General features: G+C 36.7%; 1 protein-coding gene and 1 long non-coding RNA gene across 2 annotated transcripts; one reads left to right on the top strand and one right to left on the bottom strand.

The window, feature by feature from the left end:
- Positions 1 to 1295: 1295 nt before the first annotated feature.
- On the bottom strand, positions 1296 to 7843 carry LOC147832605 (uncharacterized). The gene is made up of 2 exons (XR_015517023.1): positions 5784 to 7843; positions 1296 to 4046 (listed from the first exon to the last, which is right to left on the bottom strand). It is a non-coding gene; the product is annotated as an uncharacterized LOC147832605 (long non-coding RNA).
- A 4800-nt stretch (positions 7844 to 12643) lies between these two features.
- On the top strand, positions 12644 to 14763 carry nkd3l (NKD inhibitor of WNT signaling pathway 3, like). Its single transcript, NM_001083083.1, has 2 exons — positions 12644 to 12996; positions 13587 to 14763. Exons 1-2 carry the CDS (start codon positions 12741 to 12743, stop codon positions 14675 to 14677), a joined length of 1347 nt encoding a protein of 448 aa, NP_001076552.1. The 5' UTR covers positions 12644 to 12740; the 3' UTR covers positions 14678 to 14763.
- Positions 14764 to 27816: the final 13053 nt, after the last annotated feature.

Raw genomic sequence — 27816 nt, 5'->3', positions numbered from 1 at the left:
TGACCCCCCACACACAATAGTGTTCTTTACTCTATTCTTGACAATATACTTTCACTTTATAGGTTTTTTATTTTATTTTTTTACATTTTGACATACAGTATGTGTATGGTTTTGTCGGATGCTACTATATACAGCAGTAATGTTTGACCTTATGAATATTTCCTGTTTCTTCATTGCATTAGTGTTTACAGTGTACCTGTTTCCACTCAAATTATTTCCACTGTAACTTTGTGTTGAAATGTAGCTAAGTCTATGAAAGAGCAAAGAGCTTTAGATTTAGAACAACAGTGTTTACATGGTATATCCAAACATTTACTATTATGAAAGACGTGTTTGCTGTTTGATAAAAATGCTTCATTCTGTTGTGTGTTTATGGCATTTTGAATGCAGTGTTACATTTTGACAGAAATGTGAGGCATTTGGCATGTTGTGTGTGCAGTTTTGAGAATTGTGTTTCGAGTTTAAAAAAAGGTGATGCTGTTTTGAAAATGTGTGTTAGCAGTTGAAAAAACTGTAACATACACAATGGGATTTTTTTACCTCTTTACCATACACACACACACAGATACACACACAATCTTATGTGGGTTAATAGTTCTGACTTCAACTGTTTGTGCAACTAACATGGTTTGTCACAAGACTCGTTTAACACCTTCTGTTTACCCCAAAATGATCATTTACTCACCCTCATTTGTTGGCTTGATGAAGTATCACTCTTCATGGACATGCCTCAAGACTAACCAAACAAGCATATCTGATTTTCCTACTCTGCCACCCCATTCATTTGTATTACAAAGAGCACTTCGGCATTCCAGATGAAAGCGATCCAGACACGCTCAAAGCCTAATGGTCCCATAATTCATAGACTTCCACGATGTGCAGCAAAGCAGGACTGATTTATTGAAAGCCCCAGAGAACAAGCATGTCGGTTTTGTGGTGGTGAACTCTATCATTTTGTTATGGTTGAAGCTCTGAATAGGCCCACACTGAGCTGATGGTCGAATAAAGCTCCTGTCGCATTGTTTGGCTGGACTCTACAAATTGAATAAATCAGGGGTGACTGCACTTATTAACCCCTGTCCCTCCTGCTGAATGTTGCAATCCGGCCCGTGAAATGTGTAATGAAAGAAGGAGGAAAGTTACAGTGAATGAAGAAGAAAGCGCTTTTAAATCAAAAGCCAAGAGGCAGAACGTTAACCTCAACTTAAAATTTACATCACATTTGTTTCTTGAGAGGACTTAACAGGCGGGAGAGAGATATACAGTACAGTTGAAGTCAGAGTTATTAAAAACCCTTTCAATTTTTTTTTCTTTTTTAAATATTTCCCAAATTATGTTTAACAGAGCAAGGAAATTTTCACAGTATGTCTGATAATATCCTTTCTTCTGTAAAAAAGCATTTTTTTTTTTTTTATCAATTTTAAGGTTAAAATTGTTAGCCTCTTTAAGCAGTTTTTTGATAGTCAGAACACACCATCATTATACAATAACTTGCCCAATTACCCTATCTTGCTAGGTTAATCTAATTAACTTAGTTAAGAAGGAGGAATTCTAACTATACGTTATTTAACCTTCAATATCCAACGCAATCTCATGGCAGTTCACAAGTTTTTGATTTAGTGGTTATTCGTAATTAGTACAATTTGCTCATTACCCAATGATGGTTGAGTTTAGGGGCGGGTTGGGTGCAACTTTTTAAAATTGTACATTTACATCCGACAGAACTGAACGATTAGCCACTAAACTGACAAGACGTAAAATATTTACGTTTTCTCATGAGATCAGGCTGTCAATATCATATTAGTAGATTGCTTCTGCAGGTGATTTGAAAGTGGTTTCTGCAAATGAATGCAAAATCATTAAATAAATTACTGCAAAAAATAACAATTTCAGGGCGGCACGGTGGCGCAGTGGTTAGCAGTGTCGCCTCATAGCAAGAAGGTTGCTGGTTCGAGTCACAGCTGTGTTAATGTGAGAGTGTATGTGTTCCTCAGTACTGGGTTGTGGCCGAAAGAGCATCTGCTGTCTAAAACATCTGCTGGAACCGTTGGCGGTTCATTCCGCTGGGGTGACCCCTGATAAATAAAGGGCTAAGCTGAAGAAAAATGAATAAATAAGTAACAATTTCAACAACACTTTCAGTCACTTTGAATGTTTGTCTAAAGTATTAGCACATTCTGCAACTAATTTATATTTCTAATTGTTAAGAATTCATATCCAATCAAAATGCGGTGCTAGTAATATTATTTATATAAAGAAAAATGTCTAAAATCTAAAAAGAAGCATTTTGTATTCTATTCCACCTTGCATATTTGAGAAATATTTAATTCCTATTATCCCATTTCTTTTGAATGAAAAAGATCTCCAAATGTCTCATCAAATTCGTGAAACGTTTCTTTCAATGAGACCTGTTAAACAAATGAGTTCTTGCCCACAATCTTTTTTCCAAGAGATACATTCTTTTTAAAGAGGACCTTGGCTTGCTAGCCTTCCTTTTGTCGGAAATTAATTGGAATCTGCTGAGGCGTCTTCATAGTCTATCCTCACATTAATTTGGGTGAAAACTTCAATGCAACAAGGGAGTGTTTATATTGGCTTGTGAAATAAAAAAAAAATGTGGGTGACGGAGGTGACAGACTTCAGAGTATGACTAGCATGAAATGTTTTCAAGCAATCTTTAAACCAGGTCTTCTATTCCAGCGCACCCAAACTAAAGACTTAATTTGTTATAGTGCGGTGGCAAATGCCAAGTCTTGAGAAAGAGAAAGAAAGAAATCAGCAAATTTAGTTTCCATGAAAGATCTACTGTGGAGTCAGTGAATAGAGGCATTAGACAAACGCTTCTTAGTAGGCTTTTCATCCTGGAGCTCTCATAATAGCTACTGAATTTCATTGGCATTGTCAATTAGCAAAAGTTTTTTTTTTCCTTCTCCTTTTCAGCATTCAATTGACCAAATGAAACTGAGCCCGGCAGCACAAAAGTAAAGCCTTTTATCACACCTCTAGCTGAAAACAGCTCCACTTTAGAGCATTCGACTATTTCTGTAATGTGCAGAGATGGATGGGAGGGGGAAAAATATTCCCTCATATAACTTCTCAAAGAAAGTTGGAGGCCGTATTGACGTCAAAAGCAGTCTCTCTGGCAGTTCAGTCCTTCTTTTCTGCTGGGCGGCGGGTGGGATGATCTTGGCTCCACTTTTTCAGTCCATGTCAACTCAATTGTTCTGCAAATGTGGACGCTTTTCTTCTTTGGGATAATCCATGGATGAAGGACACAATGGTATTTGGAAATACAGAATGGCCATCGTTATATCTCTCATTATTGCGCTGCCTCATTTAACACGCTAAAATAATTCAATTAAAATAGTATTGTTGCAAAGACGTGAGCATTTTTACTTCTTCATAGATGTCCGTCATTACCAAGGAGCTAAAATTATACAATACAAAACCGCTATACTAAAGGATTTAGCATTTGTGTTTTACCACAGATCAGTTATGAAATGTGTTCGGTCACCTCATATAACAAAGTCAAAGACAAAAAGGTGATTTCAATCATCAGAACAATAAAAATACTGCAGCTTTAACTTTTGTTTTATTGTTTTTAGCTCTTATAATAATTTTTAAATCATAGAAAAGTATTAGGGTTTAAAAAAAGAGGTCTAAGACGGGCAATGTCTCATAGTTGAAAAGAAAACAACAACTTTGAAATGGTTTGAAAACATGATTTAAAAAAAAAACAACAACAACCAGGTTCTGCAGTTGCACAAAAGACGATTTCTTGTCCACAATAAAGTTAAAGGTGCAGTAGGTGATTGTCTTCAGAAACATTTTTTGTTGTGCTGGTTGAAAGTTTCTTCACAGTCCAATAGTAATGATAACAGTAAATGATCTAAATGTCTTTATATGTATTTTTATATTCTGGGTAAGGTATAAAACTAAAAAATGTTCATTCAACTAAATAAAGTCGGACCAAAGGAAGAGCTATTTTTAAATACACAGCCGAGACATTGCACTAGGCATGGTATGATAACCGTTTTCAAGATATGCTGTGATTTCAAACTCACTTACAGATGTTCTCACAGATATTTTTAACATTTCTCTGAGTAAAGCCATTATACCAGAAAGCTTCAAAGCTACTACTATCATCCCGCTACCTAAGAAATCACCAGTCACAACACTGAACGACTACCGGCCTATAGCACTTACGTCCATCATAATGAAGTGCTTTGAAAGGCTGGTTAAGGCTCACATAACATCTAGCCTACCTGCCACATTTGACCCTTTCCAGTTTGCTTATCGTTCCAAGCGTTCCACTGATGATGCCATAGCAACAGCACTTCACCTCAGCCTGGCTCATCTGGAAAACAAAAACAGCTGTGTGCGGATGCTGTTCATTGACTTCAGCTCTGCCTTTAACACAGTCATACCACAACACCTGGTGGGAAAACTCAGAGTTGTAGGCATCAGCACCCCACTGTGCAACTGGTTATTAGATTTTCTCACCAACAGACCACAGACAGTAAGAGTCGGTGAAAACTCCTCACAGACCATCATCATGAACACTGGGGTCCCTCAAGGATGTGTGTTAAGTCCTCTGCTGTTCACACTGATGACTCATGACTGTGGTGCCAGATACAACTCAAATCACATCATCAAATTTGCAGATGACACGACAGTTGTGGGCCTCATCAGCAACGACGACGACTCGGCCTACAGAGATGAGGTACATCAACTCATCAACTGGTGTGACACTAATAATCTACATCTCAATGTAAATAAAACAAAGGAAATAACTGTGGACTTCAGGAGGAATCACAGGTCACACCCCCCCCTCACCATCTATGGCAGTGTGGTAGAGTCAGTGAAAAGCACCAAGTTCCTGGGGGTGCATATTACCAATGACCTGTCTTGGTCTACCAACACCACCTCTCTGGTCAAGAAAGCTCACCAACGCCTCCACTTCCTGCGCAGGATGAAAAGAGCTAACCTCCCTCCACCGGCACTCACTACCTTCTACAAAGGTGCCATTGAGAGTATTCTCACCAGCAGTCTCTCAGTCTGGTATGGTAGCTGCTCTGCTGCTGACCGGACAGCTCTACAGAGGGTGGTGAGGTCAGCTGAGAAGATAATCGGATCAGCCCTACCATCCATTCAGGACATATACCCGCTCCGTTGCTACAAAAGAGCTACAAACATCATCAAAGACTTCACCCATCCCACACATAAACTGTTCACTCTCCTACCATCTGGGAAACGCTACAGCAGTATGCGTTGCAAGTCTACTAGACTCATAAATAGCTTTTTTCCTCAAGCTATTAGACTGCTCAACTCACTCATGAAAACTGGACTATAAAATCACAATCCACAGCCCACACACACAAAAAATCTGTGGAACTGTGAGAAAAGCAAACTCAAATGTTTTTATATTAATATTCCTTGCACGTGTAACATGTTTACAAAATACACTTACCTCTAAGCTGCTACTTTGCACTTTGCACTTTTGCCATACTGCACCTAATTGCACTACAATAAATACCTCAACTTGGTCATATTCTGGAACAATAGGATATATGGTAACTGTTCACAGTTTATTAGTGTCTATTATTTAATTCATCTTGCACTATATTAGTTAAATGTTTAGTTTATGTCTAGTGTGTGTCATATTTTTGTTTTTTTAAATTGCACATTGGAGTATGGGAGAAACGCAATTTCAGTCTGCTGTGTAATGTACTGTTGCATGGTTTGATTGACAATAAAGTTGACTTGACTTGACTTGACTTGACTTGACTTGATTTGGAAAAGTCAAAGTTTTAAAACCATCAAAATTGTCTATAATACCAGTTAAATGTTACTATTATTTATTTATGGTTTATTTATTTATCTTTTTGCATTGTGTATTGTTTAGCATGTTGACATGCAATACTGCTTCCGACCTCCTCGCGCTAGGTTGATTCGCACCCTTATAAAGAGCCACTAACCATAGAGAAAGAAGGGAGTGTTTGGTAGAGTGGACAGCACATGTATCACTTTCGCTACCAGCCTTAACATTTAGTCCAATGCTTGAGAACTATTAAAATTATCGCTCAGTTGTAAGTATATTTGTCTTTATTTAATGCACTGTGAGCAGTTATTTATGTCATTTTTGTTTGCTGTTTATACTGTATGTTGCTATCCTTGTGCATCTGTTGACTTGCTGTTCCCACTGGGGGATGTTAAGTTTCCTAAGGTATGTGTAAGATATTTTATTTACTTTTTTTTTTTGGAACAACAGTATCTCCAGCAGAAAAGATATCCAAAGATGCCAAAATCAGTGTTTTTGAAACTAATGAATAGAGCAGAAGTCGATGATTTATAGGCATTATTTAGCGTAACGTGTATAATGCTCCAAAATATTTTAAATCTTTCAAAAAATAAAATATATGGTTTTTAAAACGTGTTGTTTTTAAAATGTGTTGTCTTTTACCCAGACATTTAAAAGAATATATATTAGAGCAGTAATCACAATACCGTGATACCGTGAAACCCATGCCTACATTGAACAATAATAATATATGCATATAATAACAAACCACAATCAACCCGAGCTCAAAAAACCTTTTCATCGTCTTGACAAAGCCAAGAAGAAAAGCAGAATATACCAGGTGCCTCGTAGTTGTTTACAAGGCTATCTAAAACGTGAGCGGTTTCGCTTTTTCAAATGTGCTCGCCGTTCGTCTCGATTTGAAATAACGAACTTATTAAGCAAATGACAATAACGTGCACTTGATTATTGAAGTTCTTCTGACATCAGATTCTTTCAGAAACCTACAAAAGTGAGAGCGAAGCACAAAAAAACAAAGGAGGAGCCATACAAAATAAAGGAGCAAATGATTCTTTTAGCAACTAAAAGATGAACAAACTGCCATGTTTAACTATTATCATCACCTTTTGGACTATTATGAACTCGGGAATGAGGAGTCACTCTCTAAGAGAGGTCACATGTGCTGGCGAACATTAAAGATACGAATGAGAGGTTTGCACTTACTATGGGCTATATGTTGCATGTTGTTTTTGAACCCCAATAACGACTAAATGTGTTTTTCTGTAACTGGTAACTAATCGGAGACTGTAAGGGGCTGTATGTGTTCATATACTGTATGTTGCATTTATTGATTTATTTTATATAACCGCAGATGTTACAGTAGGCTATTTCGCCCTATCATTGATCCGCATTTATAATCAAATCCTGTTTATAGAAAAGTTAGTCATGAACATTTATACACAAGTATTTGTGTATAAAGCATCTGTTTTGTAAGAAGTGCTTCTTGTATTATATGTGAACAACCCGTACAGCTTTACTTTGACATTTCCTCAAGCCAGAATGACGTCGACTGGAACTTACTGTCGTACACCATGCCTACACCATTGGTACTCTTTTGGCAGTGGAAATGCAAGGCGATCTATACTAACCCTTACTGTACCATACTATACCATTCAGTAGAAACACCTTAAGACAGAGCCCTGAGGAACACCCGTCACTGTGAATTAATAAATAAATTAAATTCTGAAAGTTCTGAAAGGTAAGACAGCCAGAAAGAAAATCTTACTTTTGAAGTCTGTCCGATAATGCAAAAAGACATTGAATCAAATGCAGCAATAAGACAGGATAATGCTACCATAGATAAAAGTGCTGAAAATATTATTGTGTATTCATGCATCTTTCCATTCTTTTTTTGTTGCTGTTGTTGTTTTTTCCCCATGACCTGTAATCATTTTTTAGAGCCACTTATGCTCATAATAAAATGTCCAGTCCTTTTATCTGCACATGCATCAGGAGACAAAATTTCCCTCTTATAGGCCTGCCAAAAAAGAAAGAAAACGATAAAAGCCGTCATACCGCCCCAATAAAACACCCCATGGCTTCTGAAGCACTTACAGTCAAACCAATGGAACTTTTATGCACCTCATGCAGCGCTCTTTCAGATTGGCGGAGGAAGTGAAAAAAGTACTTGTATGAGATTGGTGTTCGCCCCTGAGCGAGACTAATGCATTTCGTCCCAACGCACTCCTTCAGCAGGGCAAGGAAAGACTGCGGGGTCAGCAGCGATATTCTCCCTGAAGTGTTGTGAAAACCAGCAAGAATGCAAAACATCTTCGTGCATGTAATTTCCACCAAAGTGAATCCCGATCCCAAAGTATTTTTCCCCCTTTCTTCAAGGTAATTTCCACACCATAATGGTTACTTGAGTGCTTTATAATGGCTTCAAGTCGCTGTATTTCCAAAGCAACACTAACAGAGTCCAACCCTGCGTAAATCCTCCAGTCAATACAGACCTTCTGTTACTGCGCTTCATGGCGGTACGTTCTGATAATCTTTACAAAGCCACTGTCTTTCCCATATCTCCCAAATCCCCGCTGTCAAAACTCACAGCTGCTTCCCAGTCTCCATGCCAGCTGAGGGCAACAGTGGGAATCTCAGCCCTTGGGTAATACCAAGCAGGTGCTGTTTTGTGTGTGTGGGTTGGGTGAAGCCCCAGCTGGCCACCAGTTCTCAGGCCTCAGCCCAGCCTAGGGCCGGTGATAAAAGGGCCGTTTTGAGCTCTTGGGAGTGCTAAGTGTCTTGTCAGCCATTGAGGCTCTAATGGGCTCCCACCATCACACTCAGCATTCATGGCCAGCCATTATGGAGGGGCGAAACCAATCGCTTTACTCTGCCTGTTGCAGTAAAGAAAGCTGGAGAGGCCTGTTGAAAGTCAATCGTATACCAGCAGCTGTGTGGAGTCGGAGCTGTCTTCGGGTGGACGAGCCACCTGGACTCGCAATTATGAAACGTTTCTGGCTAGATAGGATTAAAAAAAAAATTGTGATTGGTAATTTAATGTCATTATAAAATGGATGGTTCTGCTCCTGAAGCCTGATTATTGATCCAATTTTTGTTAATATTTTTAAAAATATTATTTATATATGGTATGTTTCACTTTTTTGTAATAATTTAGTTGCGTGTTTTGCAATTTGTGTTAATGCTATTCTGTCTCTATATATTTAAATACGTTTCTCGTTGCACTGGTGACCAGTTTTGTTTCAGTTGTCAATTTAAATAAATTTTTTTTAAAGAATTGCAATTTTGTCCTTTCGATTTTATGTTCTCTATGTGTGTGTGTGTGTGTGTGTGTGTGTGTGTGTGTGTGTGTGTGTCTGTGTGTGTGTGTGTGTGTGTGTGAGTGAGAGTGAATAATGTGTGTAAGAGAGAAACTGTGATTGTACCTGTGTGTGCGTCTGTGTGTGTGTAAGAGAGAGAGAGAGAGTGTATGAGAGTGTAAAAGAGTGTATTTATATGTATTTGTGTGTGTGTGTGTGTGTGCCCATGTATATGCTTAACAACATCGGTATTACACAGATGTTATGAGGAGAAGGTGAATTATGTGGACATTATGTTTAAAATTCAATCACACTAAAAGTTTTTTTTTTATTTTCAGAAAGTAAAACTACACATAATTTCCTTTAGGGGTTGTGTTTAGAGATTGGATTTGGGGTTAGATCAATCTAAAGTATAGTCTTTAGAGTACAAAAACAATTGTAACCTATGTAAGGTCCCCACAATTCACAAAAAATGTGTGTGTGAGAGAGAGAGAGAGAGAGAGAGAGAACTGTGTGTGTGAAAGTGTATGAATGTGTGAGAGTGGGGAGAGAGTGTACATTTAGGTGTGTGCAGGGCGGTGCGTGTGTGTGGGAGAGAGAGAGAGAGAGAGAGAGAGAGAGAGAGAGAGAGAGAGAGAGAGAGAGAGAGAGAGAGAGAAAGAGTATGTATGTGAGTGAACATGCTGAAATATCTCATCAGTGAAGGGATTTTCTGGTAAAAGGGCCTGACGATGTGAGTTCTTGTACCATAGAAACTATTTACAGAGAAAAACAGTATCATAAGTCCTGTTTCTTTTCGTTCTGCTTAATCAAGTGCCCCCAAAAAGATATTTAAAATAGACAAAACAATTAGTGTATTACTGCTTTCTTTAATAACTACATTACACAATACACAGTACTTTTACTTTCAGTACGTGAGTAGTAAATTTTGAAATAAACTACTTGCAATACTTAAGTATGAAAAATGTTGAATACTTTTGTACTTCCACTTGAGTATGGTGCTTAAAGAGCACTTCTACTTCTACTTAAGTCACTTTTTGATAGAGCACTTGTACTTTTACTTAAGTATGGGTCACTAGTACTTTATACATCTCTGCACGGACTGGCCTACTGAATAAAAGCACCAGTCGGTTTGAACGATCATCACATCACATTAGAGTCCATGTTTTACAAGGTAACTTTTTAAAATGAATATTCAGTGTTTTGTCCCTGCCACTTTCTCTCCACTAACACACACTTGTTGTTTTCAGGGCATCTATTATCAAATTGGAGATGTCATTAAAGTGATAGACAAGGATGATGGTAAACCGTATAACGCACAGATTCGGGGATTCGTCCAGGATCTGTACTGTGAGAAAAGTGTGCGTTAACTTTGCTGATCCCAACACAGGCCAGTCCTCGAGATCGATTCGATCCAAGCACATACATTGTTGGTAAGCAAATACACAAACATGTATGAAATTATATTGTTTTGTTTCCTGCTGGCAAACTTAATGCTCTCAAAAGTGTAATTTAATTATATTTATCTCATTTATTTATTTTCCATCATTTGTTTTCTTTTTGGCTTAGTGCCTTTATTAATCTGGTGGCGCCACAGCGGAATGAACCCCCAACTTATCCAGAATATGTTTTACACAGCGGATGCCCTTCCAGCTGCAACCTATCAATGGGAAACACTAATACATTCTCATTCACACACATACACTATGGACAGTTTGGCTTACCCAGATTAGACAGACTTTATTTGTGTTGTCTTTCATTTCTGTTTATTTGATGATTGGTCTAGTTTTGGCGTAATCTTTGACGTCTAATAGACGGCCCAAATTTAGCCTTGTTTTAACCAAGACGACTATGCTCAAAACCTCTATTAGACATCAATTAGAAACAAAAAAATTTGCTAGGCAATAATTAATTCTACATCTTATTGATAAAGTGACTCAATGGAGGAATTGGTGTACAACCTAAAAGTAAAATTATTAATCTGTTATTGATCTAGTAATATACACTAGAAGTCTCTTCTCATCAGGAATTCAATTATTTAATTAAAAATAAAATAAACCTTAATGTTAAATATGAAAGAAATGTATATCAGTCATTCATAGCTGGTATTGTTAACATATGAACTGATTCTATGAACTTTCTAAAGTTAAATAGATAAATTAAATTTTAGGGACTTGAATCATCAAAAATGTCTTTAAAAATTAATAACTTGAAATAAATATCTTGAAGTGAAGCTTGGGGAAACTTAAAGAGAGGGAATTCAGCACTTCTTTAGTGTGACAGCTTTTCCTGCTGGAACTGCTTATATCTGCCTTTTTCCACTCATGATTACAATTTTTGCAAATTATGGGCTGCATTTCCAGTTTCTGGAACTTCTTTTTAGAAAAACTGAAACCAATCATTTCAAATAACCATGTTACATATGTGTCACTTTTTTCATCATGAAAATAATGCTGTGCTTGTAATTAGTACATTAAATAATATCAGTCATATCTGTGGCTTATCTGTGTGTTGTTCATCCAGATCATTTTTCTTTTTATTCCCCACAATTCAGTAATGTCAATAATATTGCTGCAGGAAGACTTGAGTCTTGTCTTGAGTTTTGGGATATTTTGTTTGCTTAAAATTACACCCAGTGTTGCCAGATTGGGCGGTTTCCTGGATGCTCGCCCCCACTCCAATGTGTTCTTGAGACCGTCACAATTATTACACCTTGTACCCAGTTTATACAGTATGTGTATATATTTATATATATGTGTGTGTGTGTGTGTGTGTGTGTGTGTATACAGTTGAAGTCAGAATTATTAGTCCCCCTTTGATTTTTTTTTTCTTTTTTTTTATATTTCCTTAATGATGTTGAACAGAGCAAGAAAATGTTCACAGTATGTCTGATAATATTTTTTCTTCTGGAGAACGTCTTGTGTGTTTTATTTCAGCTAGAATAAAAGCAGTTTTAAAATTTTTAAACACCATTTTAAGGTCAAAATTATTAGCTATATTTTATTTTGATTGTCTACAGAACAAGAGATAGTTATACAATAACTTGCCTAATTACCCTAACCTGCCTAGTTAACCTTATTAACCTAGTTAAGCCTTTAAATGTCACTTTAAGCTGTATAGAAATGTACTTAGAAATATCTAGTTAAATATTATTTACTGTCATCATGATAGATAAAATAAATCAGTTATTAGAGATGAGTTATTAAAACTATTATGATTAGAAATTTGTTGAAAAAATATTGTCTCCTTTAAACAGAGATTGGGGAAAAATAAACAGGGGGGCTAATAATTCAGGAGGGCTAATAATTCTGACTTCAACTGTATATATGTATATATATTCCTAAAGTTTAACAGATGTTATACATTCACCATTTTTACATGAGTTATGGATGTACGAATTACATTAAAATGTTTCCACTTAAACTGTTTTCATTCAAAATGGCCTCTCAGCTGAGCTCTCCTCCATGACATCATGATTAGAACTCTGCACTGCTGTTCTAAACTGATGTTCTGACTCTTGACCGCTGTTGGTGTGTCTAGGAGTGAACTGATAGACAGCTACTTTCGTGTCTTTCAGTGTTTTTTACGACTTTTGAATTCAGTGACAGCATTGACTGTTTATAATGTCACTGTTTACCAGTGTATTTCGGCAGCTGTCTGCATGTTTTACACCTTCATGGGGCAGAAGGCTGAGCCCTCAGATCGCTGATATAGGTGCAGAGGCAGGAGAAAGCAAGGCCATGTCCACACAGAAACACCGCATGGTGAAGTCCCATCATGGACATAGACCGGGCAAAGAGGGAGAAGGTCCGAAAGACCAGGCTGAAGAGGAAAAAGAAGCTCTCGGTGCTGAAAACATACAGAGCACCAAGAGAGAAGGTGAGTACCCGTCTGCCAAGATAAGAGAGTTGTTTTTTTGTAGTTGATTTTACATTGCAGCCCCTAGGGTTTGTACATGAGATTAATGACAGACCAATAGCCTCAGTTGCACCAGATTGATTTTATGGCACTAGCTAAACTTTCTGACACCTTTACAGCACTCATGTACATTTAAAATCAATACAGGCCACGACTGAACATGGAGGATGATCTTAAAGTGGCTGTCTCCAAAATTAAACCAAGAAAAGACTTAAATATTGTGCCCACCAGTCTCGTTAGGTGAGGTTAATATTAAATAATAATCAAAATAAATAAATGATATGGTTGTTAGACTGTTGCTCTTTTTGTGTTGTCAATATGCTTGATTTTTATATAGACCTATTGGTTTATATGAGTGTTGTGTGCAACGTTTGTATGATTATAACCACTCTTGAAAATAGTGGGGGTCGCAAGTCATTGGCGCTGTTATTTTGGGGGTCCCGGGCTGAAAAGTTTAAGAACCCCTGCCTTAAATGACCAATACTAATAATTGTTTGATGAAAATAAAAAGAGTCAAAAATAATAAACAATATTTTCCTTTATTCCAACAGGAGGAAATGGAGAACCTGGAGGAAAGAAAAGAAAGAGGAGAAAGCTGAAAAGCAAAAAGACTCTTCCTCTTCCTGTAGAGGTCAAACCTCTGCCAGCTCCAGCCTGTTTCTCCTCCTCCCCTTCAGTTGGAGATCAACCTGAACATCCAGATGTCCTCGCTCTCCCGGCTGCTGGCCTCAAACCTCTGCTGAAAAGCAAAGAGTCTCTTCCTCGTCTTGTTGAGGTCAAACCTCTGCCAGCTTCAGCCTGTTTCTCCTCCTTAACACCAGTTGGAGATCTACCTGAGCATCCAGAGGTTCTCGTTCTCCCAGCCTCTCACCTCAAAGCCTTGTCACCTCTCTCAAACCCAGCATCCCGTCCTCAAACGCCTGTTGAGGAAACTGATGAGGTGCTGCCAAGCTCAGTGATCCAAGTGGCTCCCTGTGTCTCTCCAGAACGAGCCCTCCTTTCCCTCCAGAGCTCTTCCGAGGTGGCTTCTTTGTGCTCGATTCCTTCATTCAGTGAGCCGTCTCTCCTCCAGAGTCCTCCTGAAACACTGCCGATTCCTCCAATCATTGCGTTTGACGAGGTGGTGTCTCTTGTAAAGCCTCAAGCATCTGAGTGTTCTCCCTCTTCTGGCCTCATGCTCTTTGACTTTGAAGATGAGGAGCTTGAATTCATGGAGTACACGGAGGAAGACATAGAAGCTTTCTATGAGTCTGAAATGAAGCCAAGGCGGATGGCGGCTTGGTTGGAGCAGGAGGAAGTGACGGAGGTCCAGAAAGATGGAGGAAAGGGAGTCTCGCAGGTCATACAAAACCCGCTAAATGAGGTGTCTCGTGATGAGGCGTTTGAGGAGCTCCTGATTCAGGCGTTCTGCACCGGGCCTCCTGTGTACACCGAAATCAAGAGCAGGAAGAAGTCAAAGAGAAACGGCCCGTTGGTTCTGTTCAGCTTGATGGAGGAGAAGGTGAAGAAAAAGCAGGAAAAGAAACTGCGTAAGGAGGAGGAGAGAAATGAGAGAAATCTCCTGCTGAAACGCTACAGAAATGATCCCAAACTCAAACACTTGTGCATCAATAAGCACAATCCCAACTTCCGCTGGTCCTGAAGCGGATCACCGTCCCTCCCTGACACCTCCTTACACCTTTACCCTACTGCACATTCCTGCCTGTAAATAAAAGTGTGCATAGCAAAGCTGAATGTTTCATGACTCTTTCTTATCACTGCAAGTTTTATTTCTAATGCACTGGAAGAAATCTATCTCAGCATATATGACTAATAATTCAATTTAGATTTTCTATGGGATGCTTTACAACATTATATTGTGCATACACATTAGATTATCTAGTCTGGAGCTAATCTAACCAAATAACTTGAAATAACAGTCCAAAACTGTCCAAATTTATATGTTGGGAAAAAATATTAAATAAAAATGTGTATAGTAAGAGATGTATAGTAACAAAGTAGAATTACTTCACTACCGCACTTAAGTACTGAAAGGCAGTATCTGTACTTTACTGGAGTATTGTTTTTTTCTTCTACTTCCACTTTTACTTAAGTACACATTTTCCATGAGTTTAATACTTTTACTCCCGATAGATTCGATAGATTTTTTATGTGCTGTGTCGTTACTCGTTACAAGGGGTGTCAAAATGATCGATATCAGTTCAGTAATTGATCATAACCGGTTATTACGTGATCACGTCATTTATCTCCTATGCACGATGTCACAATACTATGGCGAAGGACGGAGCGGAGGCATGAGGGCGAGGGACGGCGGCACAGCACACGAGCCGCTATTTCACTATTCGGGAGAAATGTTGTAAAACTTCACCTCTGCCTCTCTCTCTCTCTCTCTCTCACTTGGGACATTTGACCCGCTGGCCTGTTTGTAAGGTAACTTTTCCTCTCTTCTTGGCTGTTTAAGCTGTGGATCCAGACACGAGCGAGCCTGATGTGCAAGTTTTCTCCACTGTGTCTATTACCTGTGATGACTGCGTATTCTTCCGTCATCGCTGAACATTTCTAAAGCCCTTTCTGTTGAGAAGGCAAGGACAATAACCAATCATAGGCGTGTAAGACCTCGCCTGTCAGCGCTCAAAAAGCAGGCAGGATAATTTTTACATGAGTTTATTTGCTGTAAATGCTCATGCTGTCTTCTGTGCATGAGTTTTGTTTGATACACTTTGAGCAGGTCAAATTCAGGGCACAGTTCATATATATCTGACTGATGTGTTAAAGAACAAAATTGTATTACAAATAACCTTTTAACTGTCACACCAAGACAAAAGCAATAGAAAAAAATGTGATATCATTTCTTAACTCCTAATGTCGCTAGTTAACACAATCAATGAATTTTTGTCCAACACATGCCATCATTTCTAAAATATCAGCCTCTACTAAATAGTTGAGATGTTGGTTTATGGTGAAAGTACCAGAATTAATAAATAAACTACAGAAAATATGAAGAGGAAGACCAATTTATTTAAAAACAATCAAAATGTAAAAATTTGAATACTAAATCATAGTCATAAGCCATAAAATATTTCAGATTTTCATTTAACACAGTAATATACCCACTTTCCTGTTTTTTTTCTTTTACAATAAAATCAAAATCAAGTGAATTAGTGCAACAGGATTTAGTTTGCTGGTTTAGTTTAGTTTCACGAGTGCTTCCAGAAGACAGAACTCCTGTTTATTGTGGTATTAACTAATCAAACTTCAAAACTCCCAAAGTGTGAGTGTGTGAGTGTGTGAGTGTGTGAGTGAGTGAGTGTGTGTGTGTGTGTGTGTGTGTGTGTGTGTGTGTGTGTGTGTGTGTGCGTGTGTGTGTGTATGTATATATACTCGTACAGCCTCTTCACCCTTGTGTATTACTCATGTGTGAGTGCACCCACATAGTGACAGCAGATCAATAGACTCAGTTTATCTCAGTTTGACAAATATTGCAGCTGTTGAACAACATAATGTACTTTTGAGGATTTTTTTCAGGCAAGAATTTAGTTGATTAGATTGCTATTTCAGATTCACCACGTTCGCTGCCATGAGCCTGTCATACTGAGCAGAGCAAGGACGGTTGACATTCCGCCACAAGATGGCAACAGAGACAGCATAAGAAGTCCTTAGGGGAGAAAAACTCAGCATAAATTTTAAAACACAGCTGATCAAATCATTATAAAACAGCTGAGTGACATTCTAAGTCGATCTCTCTCTTTTGTATTTTATAGTAGCTGTATTTATACTATAGTATAGCTGTATTTTTACCATAGTAATCTGGTAGTGTTTGCTTTGATTTGGCTTTTTTGGGGTTAATTGCAACAATTCCAATTGCAACAGAGAAATGCTGGGAAATCTTTGTAGACATTTCATGCTGTTCAGCCTTACAATCATAAAATGTGAGCAAAATCACCTGTTTTGTCATCACTAGTTATTACGCTATAGAGAATCTTTTGAATACTAGCTCTAAACTGATGTTGGTAAAAGAGCAACAGTTTCTGCTGTTCTGTCAGCTGCAGATGTGAATCAATGGTGGAAGAAAGTAGTTCCTCTTACAAAAGAGTTTTTGAGACTCTCCTTGTTTGATTTTATGTACAACATTATGCCGTCAAACTGTTGTATAAACGCAATATCACACTTGTAGCAGTATACTCGTGGCTGTATATCTTCACTGGTGGGGGCACTAAGGCAGTTGGCCTTTAAACATAAGTACATTATGTTTAATGAAAAATAAAATAAAAATACTGAAATTCATATATATATATATATATATATATATATATATATATATATATATATATATATATATATATATAGTATTTTTATTTTATTTTTAATTCTGCTCTGCATCACCATAGTAGGCTCGCTTCACGCTACATCCATAATTCCGATTTTTTGGTTTTAAAAGAAATGCAAATGATTAAATAAATGCTGCCATTTTGAAGTGTTAGCATCCTATACCTTATCAGCAAAAATTGGATGTATTAAATACTATACAGGCTGTAATAATATATACTGTAGGAGCTCACATTACATTACATATTTCATCATACAAACGCATTACCTGTGTGACTCTGAGAGCTCTTTCAGCTCTGGCAATATTTAGTCAGTTAATAATTCACACACTCTTTGTAAAAAATATTCAAAGAGCAGTTAAATTTTTCATGTGAACATAAGTGAGTGTTTAGGCTGAACAACTCAACAAATTTAACGCAAGACACTGCAGGTGAACAGTTATTGCCCTACCTCCACTGTTGATTGATGACATTAACTATTGCAAAGAAGTTTTTTGAATTACAAATTTTTAATTTGCAAATGATGCAGAATTAAATGAAATATGTGCTAAGTTGTGTACATTTTGTTTTTTAGGGGTTTAGCAGATACTTAAATAACAGTAAGTACATGACATCTGCTAGTTTTAAACATAATGAAATACATTTATGAAACACCCATAACAAGTTGTGTACATTTTAGCAGAAAAATGTAAACATAAAAAAACAGGTTCAAAATGTTTGTTTAAAGACCAGTCTGTTGCCATTGATTGACTGAGCTCAGCGTGAGACAGAGAGAAATACCCATCAACATTGTTGAAGTAGTCAGAGTGCAGAGTATATGTGTGAGCCCAATGCAGGAGTGCAATAAAGCAATGCAGTTGAACACCAGCATATTGCTCTATTCTTAACCATGACACACATTCAGTATTAATCTGCAAAGTGCCAAAAGCTGAACTATTTTGAAACTTGACTGCCGCAAGTGTGTAGAAAAAGTTGACGGTTGCCATATCAACAACAAACGACAGTGGATCGCGAGTTCACAAACGTGTTTAAATCCGTAAACAAAGTGGCACATGCCGCATTTTCAAAGTGGTTTTAAACACGATATGTGGATATAAAGAGTTAACCAGATACAGTACAACCTGTGTGAAGTGGGTAAAAGTAACAAAACACAATTAAATACATATTTGCAAGCTAAAGTAAACAAGGAGGCAACCATTTCAATCACACTTAAATTACTTACACTTGTGAAATGGAGGAAGGAACAGATCCATGAACTGTGTACAGTAAGTTCTTGTAAACTCTGACAAAGTCCCATACATCAATAGTCTTTACTGATCATTCCTTTAACAAACAGCCTAAAAATGCCTCATTGTAAGCATGCAAATTACTGAAGCACTTGTCAGAAAAATAACACAGCACAAGGCTAGGGCTATAATGCTGAGGTATTTTTGCAAAAATAAACTTCAACTGACTCTTCACAGCCTCATCTTTGGATAGGGAAAGTAACACCAACATTCCCTTAGACTTCAGAGCACAGGGTCTTCGCAATTTAATTCAACCGTGATCTGCTACATTGTTTGTCTTCTTTTTTTCTTCCTACAGTGTTTGTGAGTGGACTCAATTTTCCAGAGTCTGTGTACGCAACAAATGAGTGTGGCTTGAGTTTCATATCGACGTCACGTTGACACTGCTAAAGACTTGTTACCCCCACGATTCATTTGAACCACTCAATAGTTTTAAACATGGTGCACTTTCAGATTTAAGCTTTAGCTGGATATTTCACTTCACTTTGAGCTGTGATACACACTGCATGGAAGGTCATTTTCAGAAGCCCATACTAGGGGGCTCTTTAAATTATAGAAAAGGCGATTTTGGGAATCAATTTTTATCACTCCATAATTCAGATATTACTGTAAACAGCCAGTAGAATAAAATTTTGTATATACTTAGGCATAATAAAAAACGTTTGGTGTTTATTAAAGCTGCAGAAGTGGAGATTTACGGGAGAGTTTAGGAGAAAAATTGATAGCCTTTAAAATATTTGTAATACAAAAATTGATAAAACACAACAAAAGAAACATTACAATGATAAAAACAGTTAATAATAAGACTAAAATCTCAAGTTAGTGAGATTGTGTGTTAGTGAGATCTTAAGTCAGTGTCTTATCTTTGGCTTGTCTCTTTTTTCTCCCTGGTGTTCGATCAGTGTGACCGCAGGGTTAAGTAAGCCTGTCAGAGTCTATGTAATGAGGAAAGAGACTCTGCATGACCCTTTGAAATCTCGTTGGTTTCTCCGCGTCTCCATCTGAGTCTCTCTGCTCAAATGGCAATTAGTGCAAATGTGTGGAGGTTTTACCGTGCTGCCCTGCATCTCAATGTCAAGACCTGGTGGAGTCACATGAACTGTCTTCAGGGGCCACAGTGTCCCCTTATGTAAACACTGAGAGTGAATAAGGAGCACCAAATATGACCGCAGGACTATTTTCAAAAGGTTCAATAAATTACCTCACATGAATTACAAATTAATGTTTCTTTTAATGCACATTGAAAAGTAAAATGTATACCATATCAAGGAACAAATTAGCTTTTATTAATAGTCTAAAATATAATATTGTCAGTGTTTGAAAAGGGTTGTTTATGCAGATTTACTTGAAAACTCAAGTACCAATGCTGAAATCCAGTTTGACATTTGAAAACATTAAATGACAGCAATTAATACATTCGAATTAGGGATGCACCCACATGAAAAAAATTTTTTATTTTTTTTTTTTTGGCTTCTATTTTTGGTTGTTTTTGTCTTTTGACCAAAAACTAAAAATGCCATTTTCAGCAATCATTTGAATTGCCTGAAAATTTGGTGCCTCCCTAAATAATGTATAAATAAGTGACTTTAATTTGCAATGAGATATCACAGTTTTACTTTATTTCTGTTATTTTTCTAACAAATGCAGCCTCAGCGAGCATAAGGCAAAAACACTTTTCATTCAGATGTCATTTTTAGAATGTGGCCTTTTTCAGTCTAATGTAAAATAAATAAATAAATAAAAAAAACTTCCAAAATACACTTTTAAGTGCTTATTTTGTGCTTTTATGTCCGTTTGTGACTGTAGAATTGAATTCCAGTACATATTTTTATTTTAAATACTGTGTTTTATACTTTTTTCTGTACTGAGACAGCATAAACTTCAAACTGAATTTATAAGGTTTTTCATTATATAAATAATTGAGGAAAATGTTTTATTTTACTTTTCTGGCAGTTCACGGTATTTTCTAAATTATATATATATAATAAAAAAAAGACTCTCAAAATCTATTCCATAATAAAATTAGCACATATTTAACAAAGTAATGTATCATTTGCATTAACTCAAAATGCTTTTGCTGCTTGTTTAAACTACTTATTTAAAATGATCTGAATCAACCTAATGGTTGACTTTTTAGGGGACGACATAATTGTTTTATGTACAGTCCAATTATTCAATCATTCATTTTCTTTTTGGCTTAGTCCCTTTATTAATCTGGGGTTGCAATGAAGTGGCAACTTATCCAGCATATGTTTTATGCAGCGGATACCCTTCCAGCTGCAACCCATCACTGGGAAACACCCACACACACATATACACTACAGACAATAGAGCTTACCAAATTAACCATATGTGCAAGTCTTTGGACTGTGGGGGAAACCGAAGCACCTGGAGGAAACCCACGCGAACTCTGCAAAACATGCAAACTTCACACAGAAATGGCAACTAACCCAGCCGAAGCTCAAACCAGTGACCTACTTACCCACTGCACCACCGAGTCGCTACTTTAGTCCAATTAAATTTGGGAAAACAATTAAGTTAACTTAATTGATTTGTGTTGGGACAGCTTGAGGGAATTGTGTGGAACCCTGCATTTTATTTACAGTGTATGTAAACATAACATTTTAGAAAACTTCATTGAAATTCTCAATATAAAAAATTCTGGTAAAGTATGAAGAAAACATAAAAATAAAAAAAAATTCAGAGTCTCTGCAGGTTTCATGAGGTCGAATTTAAGATAGATTTTTTCTAATGGTCCAGAACTGAGGATTAAAGAATTTAATTTTGAAAGTTTTGCTGTAAAAAAAATCTGTGTATCTCTTTGCAATAAAAACCTAAAATTAGGTTTTATTGAAATGTATTGTTGGTGATTGGATCAAAGTTGGTCTGATTGAGGCAGTTTATTTCAAAATTAAGACCTGTTTAAAATTATTTAGAATCTTAAGCACAATATTTCAGTGAACGTAAGACTTTTTAAAGGCCTAAAATTGTGTTTGGAAAATTTTATACATTTTTACACTTTTTAAGACCCAGCGGACACTTTGTTTTTACTAGGCATTGACCGGTTGAAGATTCTGACGGTATGTGTCACAGGGGAGATGCTGAGAACAGAGTGCAGATCCAAATGCATGATTTATTATAAAGAGAATGATCAGGCAGGCAATGAACACAATCAGGAGCAAACGGATATGCAGGGAATCCAGTGTCAAATAACAGGCAGATGGTCAGTACAGGTAGGAAGCAGACAACATAAACAAACAAACAAGACAAGAGTCTAACACGGCAAAACAAGGCAAAGAAAATAACGTTGTATTGTTAACTTGACAGATAAATAAGACAGCCATGAGAGTGTCAAAGTGAGCCATACAGTATGTGTGTGTAATCAGTCCATGAGCAGCATCAGCTGTGGGTGTGTAATCAATGAAGACTTGGAGTAGGAGTGCGTGTGTGTTGCATGACAGGACTTGTAGTTCATATAGAAACAGGATTGTAGTCTGTGTAAATGTGAATGTTCTCCAGCCATCTATGAAGAATAAAACCGCTGGTGATCGTGACGGCATGATAACATTGGATAAAAATATCACAGTTTTACGGTATTGTCATTATTTCTCCAAAATATATTCTTTTTAAGTATCTGGGTAAAAAACAAAAACAAATCCCTTTTTGAACACAATATATTTTATTTTCCAAAATATTTTAACAGTAAACACGTCAAGCTAAATAATTCAAAGGAAACAATTAACTTTTACTGCCTTCATTAGTTTCTAAATTGCAGATTTCTTTACAATTTAAAACACCATTTTTGGATATCTTTTCTGCAGGAGATATTCTTGTCCAAAAAACAAACAAACAAACAAACAAACAAACAAACAAACAAACAAACAAACAAACAAATGAAATGAATAATCTTACATATAATGCAGCAAAAAAATTTGGCCAGTTCTAGACACATGGAGATGTCTTTTTCTTTTCTTCTTTCTCCCTCTCTCTTTACCTGCAGCTCTTCCCTTGCATCACTGTCACACCATTCTACACCTTCAACACTGTCAGCATCCCCATTAAAATTCAGCAGACTCACACTACCCCAGCTCAGGACACACTCCGCTAACTAGCTCGTCGGCCAAGTCCAACTCACAGCCTCCATAGTTTAAAAATAGAGGCTCTCTTAATGCCTACATGAGTCACGAATACCGTGCATTTCATTTGGCCCAAAGTTAATTGGAGCCGCAGAGAGACTCATGTGCTGGCAGCTTCTCAAACTGTAATGCTGGTAATGACAGAAAGTTTATCTAGGCTTTGCGTGAACTGCAGCGACTGGAGTACATGTGTTTTCGGGGGAGGAAGGACAACAAAAAGCCAGCTAATTGTTTAATGTCGAGCAAAGCTCCAATAAGTCGACATGTGCTGTTATTGGCAGACTGACAGATAACAGAAGACAGCCGGCACAGAGGAAGTGTTGAGATGTCAGCCGCGTCAGACAGAACAAGAGAGACAGACGGAGAGACAGAAAAACTTCTCTCTGGAAACCGCCATCAACTCTGCAAACTTATGTTCTGAAGCAATAGTACAAGCTACTGTTGCTGAAAGCTCACAGTGCAATGAATCTCCTGATGATAATAGAGAATGCGCTGATGTCACAGTTTTTAAAAAAACAGTCTCTGCAATGAAGTGATATTAGTTAATTAGATAATTAGTATTCTATTCCATTTACTAAGACCACACGAATTTGGAATTAACTGACATTGCAATATTTTGTTTTTCCGCAATATACACTCACCGGCCACTTTATTAGGTATACCTGTCCAACTGCTCATTAACAAAAATTTCTAATCAGCCTATCACGTGGTAGCAACTCAATGCATTTAGGCATGTCGACATGGTCAATACGATCTGCTGCACTTCATACCGAGCATCAGAATGGGGAAGAAAGGTGATTTAAGTGACTTTGAACGTGGCATGGTTGTTGGTGCAAAACGGGCTGGTCTGAGTATTTCAGAAACTGCTGATCTACTGGGATATTTACGCACAACCATCTCTAGGGTTTACAGAGAATGGTCTGAAAAAGAAAAAGTATCCAGTTAGTGGCAGTTATTTGGGCACAAATGCCTTGTTGATGCCAGAGGTCAGAGGAGAATGGCCAGACTGTTTGGAGCTAATAGAAAGGCAGCAGTAACTTAAATAAGCACTCGTTACAATCGAGGTGTTCAGAAGAGCATCTCTGAAAGCACAACACGTCCAACCTTGACCATACCTGGTGCCACTCCTGTCAGCTAAGAACAGGAAATTGAGGCTACAATTTGTACAGGCTCCCCAAAATTGCACAATAGAAGATTGGAAAAACGTTGCCTGCTCTGATGAGTCTTGATGTCTGCAGCGATATTCGGATGTTAGGGTCAGAGTTTTGCATCAGCTACGTGAAAGTATGAATCCATCCTGCCTTGTATCAATGGTTCAGGCTGGTGGTGGTAGTGCAATGGTGTGGGGGATATACTCTTGGCACACTTTAGGCCCAGTAGTACCAGTTAACCTACGAGTATTGTTGCTCACCATGTCCATCGCATTATGACCACAGTGTACCATCTTCTGATGGCTTCCAGCAGGATAACGTGCATTGTCATAAAGCGTGAATCATCTCAGACTGGTTTCTTGAACATGACAATAAATTCACTGTACTCAAATGGCCTCCACAGTCATTAGGTCTCAATCCAGTAGTGCAACTTTGGGATGTGGTGGAACAGGAGATTCGCCTCATGCATGAGCAGCCAACAAATCTGCAGCATCTGTATGATGCTATTATGTCAATATGGACCAAAATCGCTGAGGAATATTTCTTGTACCTTGTTGAATTTATGCCAAGAAGGATTAAGATTCTGATGGCAAAAGGGGTTCCAACCCGATAATAGTAAGGTGTACCTAATAAAGTGGCCGGTGAGTGTATATTAGAATATGAATATAATTTTTTAAGATGACTCTATTTGGAAAGAATTAATAATTTAAGGTTGATTAGGATGATTTTGTAAAGCATTGCATCTACATAAAATGTACAAAATTATAAAAATATATACAAAATAAAATAAAGCACAGAATACAGCACTTTATGGTGAAGTCTAACATTATTAAAGTACAGAAATTCAAAAATTAAATGTAAAATAATACAACAGTATTAGTACAATTAGTACTAGTACAGTATTAGTACAATGAATAGTATTCATTGTAAATAATTAGACAATCTTTGTTAAAGTTGCAAACTTTTAATTTCTTGCATCCAAATGGTTTAAATTCACTTGTACAGCTTTAGATCCTACAATGTGCCTATTCCATATATACACCATATTGGCATATTGATATATGATATCAATGCTGAAACGATATATTGTGCAGCTCTACTATTTACAGTGTAAAACATTCCTTCAAAATGTTTAGCCATTTTCAGGTGTTTTTTGGTTTATTTATGCTTTCAAACTGCTTTCTGCCCCAGTAACGTTTGATGTTGAAAAGTTGAACTTTTGGCTTTATTAGGAAAATTGAATAAAATGGGAAAAAAATCCAACAATTGTATGTGCAACTGTTAATTAAATGGATTTTTCCTTCATATGAAAGGGTATGAAAAGGGATATTATTTAAGATCCAGTATTAATACTGTGCAAATACACAGTTGAAGTCAAAATTATTAGCCCTCCTATAATTGTTTTTCTTTTTGAAATATTTCCTAAATGATGCTTAACAGAGCAAGGACTTTTTCACATTATTTTCCAATTATTATTTTTTTATTATTATTCTGGAGAAAGTCTTATTTGTTTTATTTTGGCTAGAATAAAATCAATATTATTAGTCCCCTATAGCAATATTTTTTTCAGATTTGTGTAATTACCCTAACTTGCCTAGTTAACCTAATTAAGCCTTAAAATTGCACTTTAAGCTGTAAACTAGTCTGAAAAATATGTAGTAAAATATTATGTACTGTCTTTATGGTAAAGATAAAAGAAATCAGATATTAGAATAGAGTTATTAAAACTATTATGTTTAGAAATGTGTTGAAAAAAAATCTTTTTTTTTCTGTTAAACAGAAATTGGAGGAAAAAATATACAGGAGGGCTAATAATTCTGACTTCAACTGTATATATATTTTAAAAAACAACCTGTAAATTTGGAATATATAAACATATAAAAACAAATAAGTAAAAAAACTACAACAAAATCCAGCAGTTTACAATCTGTACAGTCTATTTTTAAATTTATTTATTTATTATTTTTTTAAACTACTAAAATGATACCGGTGACCAAAAACAAAACAAAAGAAAAACACAACAACACCTCAATAATGCATCATTAAAAACAATAATATGGTACACACAACCTGCCCATAACTAACAAACACTATAAAGAAACAAAATGGACAAATGTGAATTGTGGCGAACACTATTTTTCTTACTTTTAAATTAGTACTTTTGGTTAGTTCTTTGTTAGTTACTCCTTTAGACTTGTATACAAAAACTTGCAGAGTAACCGTAAACCTATCAACTTCTTTCTGTAGCACTTTAGCAGCATTTTACAGTAATGTCTGTTTGTTAGTTTGTGATTATGTGTGTGTGTGCATGTATGTTGAACCTGTGCCTTTTTCTTTTTAAAAACCTCAGACAAACCACTTCAAACCCATTCCAACCCAATCATTTAAAAACAAGCCAAAACACAATGTGCCTATTTTCATGTCAAATTAGGTGAATGTGTTAAAAGCATGTTACCTTTGGCAACCCTAACCCCTAGACCAGATATTAACACTTGTGGCTTTCAGGAATTACAATGGTGCTTCCAAAATCCACATTCACGGTCTCATATAAAGTCATATGTTGAGCGGAGGGCTTCCTGTCCCTGTTGTCATTTTGATTGTTTATGATCTTCGACCCCAAATGCGCGGCATATAAAACACATGTAGGGGGGCTAATTAAGGTAAATAGACTCTATAAATGTGTGTGCAGTATCTCCTGAGGGCTGGGCAGGTGGCTTCAGCCCAGATGAATAATTCATGTGTCCCGTGGCTGTTTTATGGAAGGAGAACACAATCTATCTTGGGAGCCGTCATCAGGAGATGTAATATTTATGACATGATTCTTAAAAGTACACAAATGTGTCTACTGCATGGCACACACGGGTGGAAGGACTCACACTTACGCCTAATCAGTGGTCAAGACATATCACACGCTCTCATGAATCTCGCATAACTTTGAGATGAAGAATAAATAAGTATAGAAAACTCCTTATATAGTTACTATGTATTTGTTACGTTCATTGCTGAATCAAAGCTGATCCTTTATATGCAGCAATGCATGGTATATGTATAAATAAATAATATTTATTAGATGGAAATATGAATAATATTTATAAATGTATTTCTAATTTTGCACATACTTCCAGAAACAATTCTAATATGTTGATTATTGTCACCGTACCTTGCGTTCTTACTTTCTCTTCCAGTTCTGTTACAGATTACCTTCAGTTACCTGCTTTTTCAAGATATCACAGGTCATCTAAGTTATTCGCTCCACCTGTTTCTCATCCTTTTTTTCCTATTTATAGCACGTCATTTCCCTTCATGTTTGTCAGTCTGTTGTCGTTGGTGTGTGTGTATATCAGTCTGTTTTGTGTCCAGGGCTGCCAGTGAACGAGTATCCCGTTGTTTTTGGACTGTTTCCACGGCACTTCCCCGGCACTCACCTGACTGGGTTTCCTTTGTTTGCAAAGACTTTCTCCTAATAAACCCTTTGTGTTCTGCACTTGAGTTCACTCCTTCTTCTACCCGTGACAGGTTTTAAGCTTACAATTACTAATATTGTCAGTATGTTGAAACCAAGTGTACTGCTTTTTATAAACTTCTTTAGAAATAATGCATTAAAAAGAACATAAATTAGTTATTTACACATTTATTACTTGTAAATTTGAAAATATTAATTATATCACTGTCACTGTGTATATAAAAGGACTAAACCGAAAAGAAAATGAATATATATATATATATATATATATATATATATATATATATATATATATATATATATATATATAATGCAGTTTCACTGTCATTTCAATTCAGTTCAAGTTTATTTGTATAACGTCTTTTACAATAATTATTGTTATTGTATATATATATATATATATATATATATATATATATA

The sequence above is a fragment of the Danio rerio genome, chromosome 19, assembly GCF_052040795.2.
Source record: "Danio rerio strain M-AB ecotype USA chromosome 19, GRCz13ab, whole genome shotgun sequence".
NCBI classification, from domain to species: domain Eukaryota; kingdom Metazoa; phylum Chordata; class Actinopteri; order Cypriniformes; family Danionidae; genus Danio; species Danio rerio.
The sequence above is the reverse complement of the archived record's forward strand: the minus strand, read 5'-3'. Positions and strand labels throughout refer to the sequence as shown.

Bases quoted from the DNA above. Each gene is read 5' to 3' on its own strand.
- nkd3l (NM_001083083.1), top strand. From the start codon at position 12,741: ATGTCACTGTTTACCAGTGTATTTCGGCAGCTGTCTGCATGTTTTACA. The intron at 12,997-13,586 runs GTGAGTACCCGT...TTATTCCAACAG, and splicing joins ACAGAGCACCAAGAGAGAAG to GAGGAAATGGAGAACCTGGA.